Source organism: Temnothorax curvispinosus, unplaced genomic scaffold (assembly GCF_003070985.1).
Source record: "Temnothorax curvispinosus isolate PA1 unplaced genomic scaffold, ASM307098v1 QBEX01008795.1, whole genome shotgun sequence".
Classification (NCBI taxonomy): Eukaryota; Metazoa; Arthropoda; class Insecta; order Hymenoptera; family Formicidae; genus Temnothorax; species Temnothorax curvispinosus.
This window is the reverse complement of record NW_020218575.1, coordinates 377-2,529: the sequence shown is the minus strand read 5'-3', so window position 1 is coordinate 2,529 and position 2,153 is coordinate 377. Positions and strand designations below refer to the sequence as shown.

Genomic DNA, 2,153 nt, shown 5'->3' with positions numbered 1-2,153 from the left:
AGTGTATGTTTTAGAACCTCCCCTAAAATCCTCCATCTTCCAAAAGTTTGTGAGCTGATCGTTCAATTCGACATTACTAACTGAAGCGTGTAGGGAAGTAACACATAGAGAACGCGAAGGACATTTGTTAAGCTTGCCTGCCAATATCCATCCTAATCTAGTTTTCTGCAACGTTGGATGTTTATCAGATGCCCTAATCTGTCCTATACATATAAGACTCCAGAATACTTCCGTGCCAATCAACACGTCGATGCCAGAGGAGACGTTAAACTGAGGATCTGCTAGAGGGATGTTGCGAGGAATATCAAATGATTGGCGTTTGACAGTGAACGCAGGAAGGTCGTCCGTTATGTGGTCAACAACAATACAATCCAGGACCCATGAAAAGGCACTTATTCTAGAAGTTAATTTAATTTGGACCGCTTGCTTGGCTTGTGTTACCGTTCCGCTTATACCTGACACCGAGATTTCTATTGAACGAGGGACTAGCCCTAAAGCGACTGAAAGGTTTTTAGTTATGAAGTTGGCTTGCGACCCGGAGTCTAGAAGAACTCGACAAGAACGTTGCGAGCCGTCCTTATTTTGAACGAACACAACTGCTGTGGATAAAAGAGAGCTGGCACTCGATGCTGAACTCGAAGAATGTGTTACTACCACACTGGATCCGTTTGATTCCGTTGAGCTCGAAATGCTAGACTCTTGTTTCAGGCCTTCGATCGCCTTGGTTTGCTTGGTAGCGGCGCCTGGAATATGTAGTAACGTATTATGCTTGCGGGAGCAAGTTTTGCAGCCCCCTGACGGACACTTATTGGCGATATGAGCCGTTGAACGCAAACAATTCAAACACAACTTGCGAGATCGAATATTTTCTATGCGCTGAGCTACAGTTAAGTCCAAAAATGTTTTGCATTGGTATACAAGATGCTCGCCGTTACAAAAAACGCATTTCGCCTTGACGGCCGTATTACACGACGTTTTCTGCTTACCGTTTACTTGTGATCGCGAATTCACATTCTTTGCCGAGGCGTTACTCGGCTTCTGCGTTGACTCGATAATGTGACATTGGTGTGACAAGAAATCTAAAAATTGTTTAAATGTGGGTAGTTCATCGCCGACCAGTGACCTTCGCCATTCGCGGCTTGTGACCGCGTCGAGTTTAAAACTAAGCAAATAAATCAACAGATCGTCCCAATTATGTGTAGGACGCTTTAACGCTTTTAACGCTTGAATATGACGAGATGCTCCGTCCGTGATTTGACGCAACTCGGATATATTTTCTTTGTTCATAACGGGCAACTCCACAATGGCTTTAAGGTGATTCTGTACTATAACACGTTTGTTATCGTATCTTTCTATCAATAAATCCCACGCAACCGAGTAATTTTCGTCTGCAATTTCTAGCGAGCTTATTACGTTATACGCCTCACCGGTGGTTGATCCCATCAAATACCGCAATTTACTGATATCGCGCAGATTCGAATCATGTATGGCCGAGCGGAACGCATCTCTAAAAGGGAACCACTCGTCATATTTTCCTGAAAATTTAGGCAATTCTAGTTTCGGCAGCTTAATGTCAGACACGTACTGCGAATTGGAAGCGCCCGATACCGTCGGCAGCGGTGTATCGATAACGAGCGACGTAGGCGCAGATAATGTTAAGGCTCGAATTCTGGCTGATAATTCGAAGAACGCTTCTTCGAAACCCGCGCGATCGTTCTCTTCGGCCTCATCTAACTCTTCTATTTGTGTTTGTACATCGTTATATTCAGTCCAAAACTGTTCTAGCTTGTTCTTACGCTCCTCTAATTGCGCGGCTACCGTGGGCGTGACGGACGCGATGCTATCCACGTACGTTTTTACGCGCGTACATGATCCCTTAAGAGACCTACGACGTCTTTTTAAATTAGCGAGATCTGTTTCATCGGCCATGTTCGCTATTAATAACGCGAATGCGGACGAAGAATGAACACTTTTTCTGGTTGGCGGTAAACCGAAGTGAGTTTTCCCTACCTGTGGGTAAACGGACAGTGGCCGAGTACTCGTCGGTAACAAGGAGGCGCGCTATGCCGACGCGCTGCTAAGATGGCGGCGGTGACGGTTGACTCGAGAATTTTCCCGCGCTGGATGTTTCCGGAACCTTCCCGCACTGGCTG

General features: G+C 45.8%; 1 protein-coding gene across 1 annotated transcript; it reads right to left on the bottom strand.

Annotated features, from left to right (window-relative positions):
• Window positions 1-986: 986 nt before the first annotated feature.
• LOC112458301 lies at window positions 987-1,929 on the bottom strand (the record flags this gene model as incomplete). Its single annotated transcript, XM_025021876.1, has 1 exon — window positions 987-1,929. A coding segment is annotated over exon 1 (943 nt), but the record flags the coding sequence as incomplete, so codon positions are not given.
• Window positions 1,930-2,153: the final 224 nt, after the last annotated feature.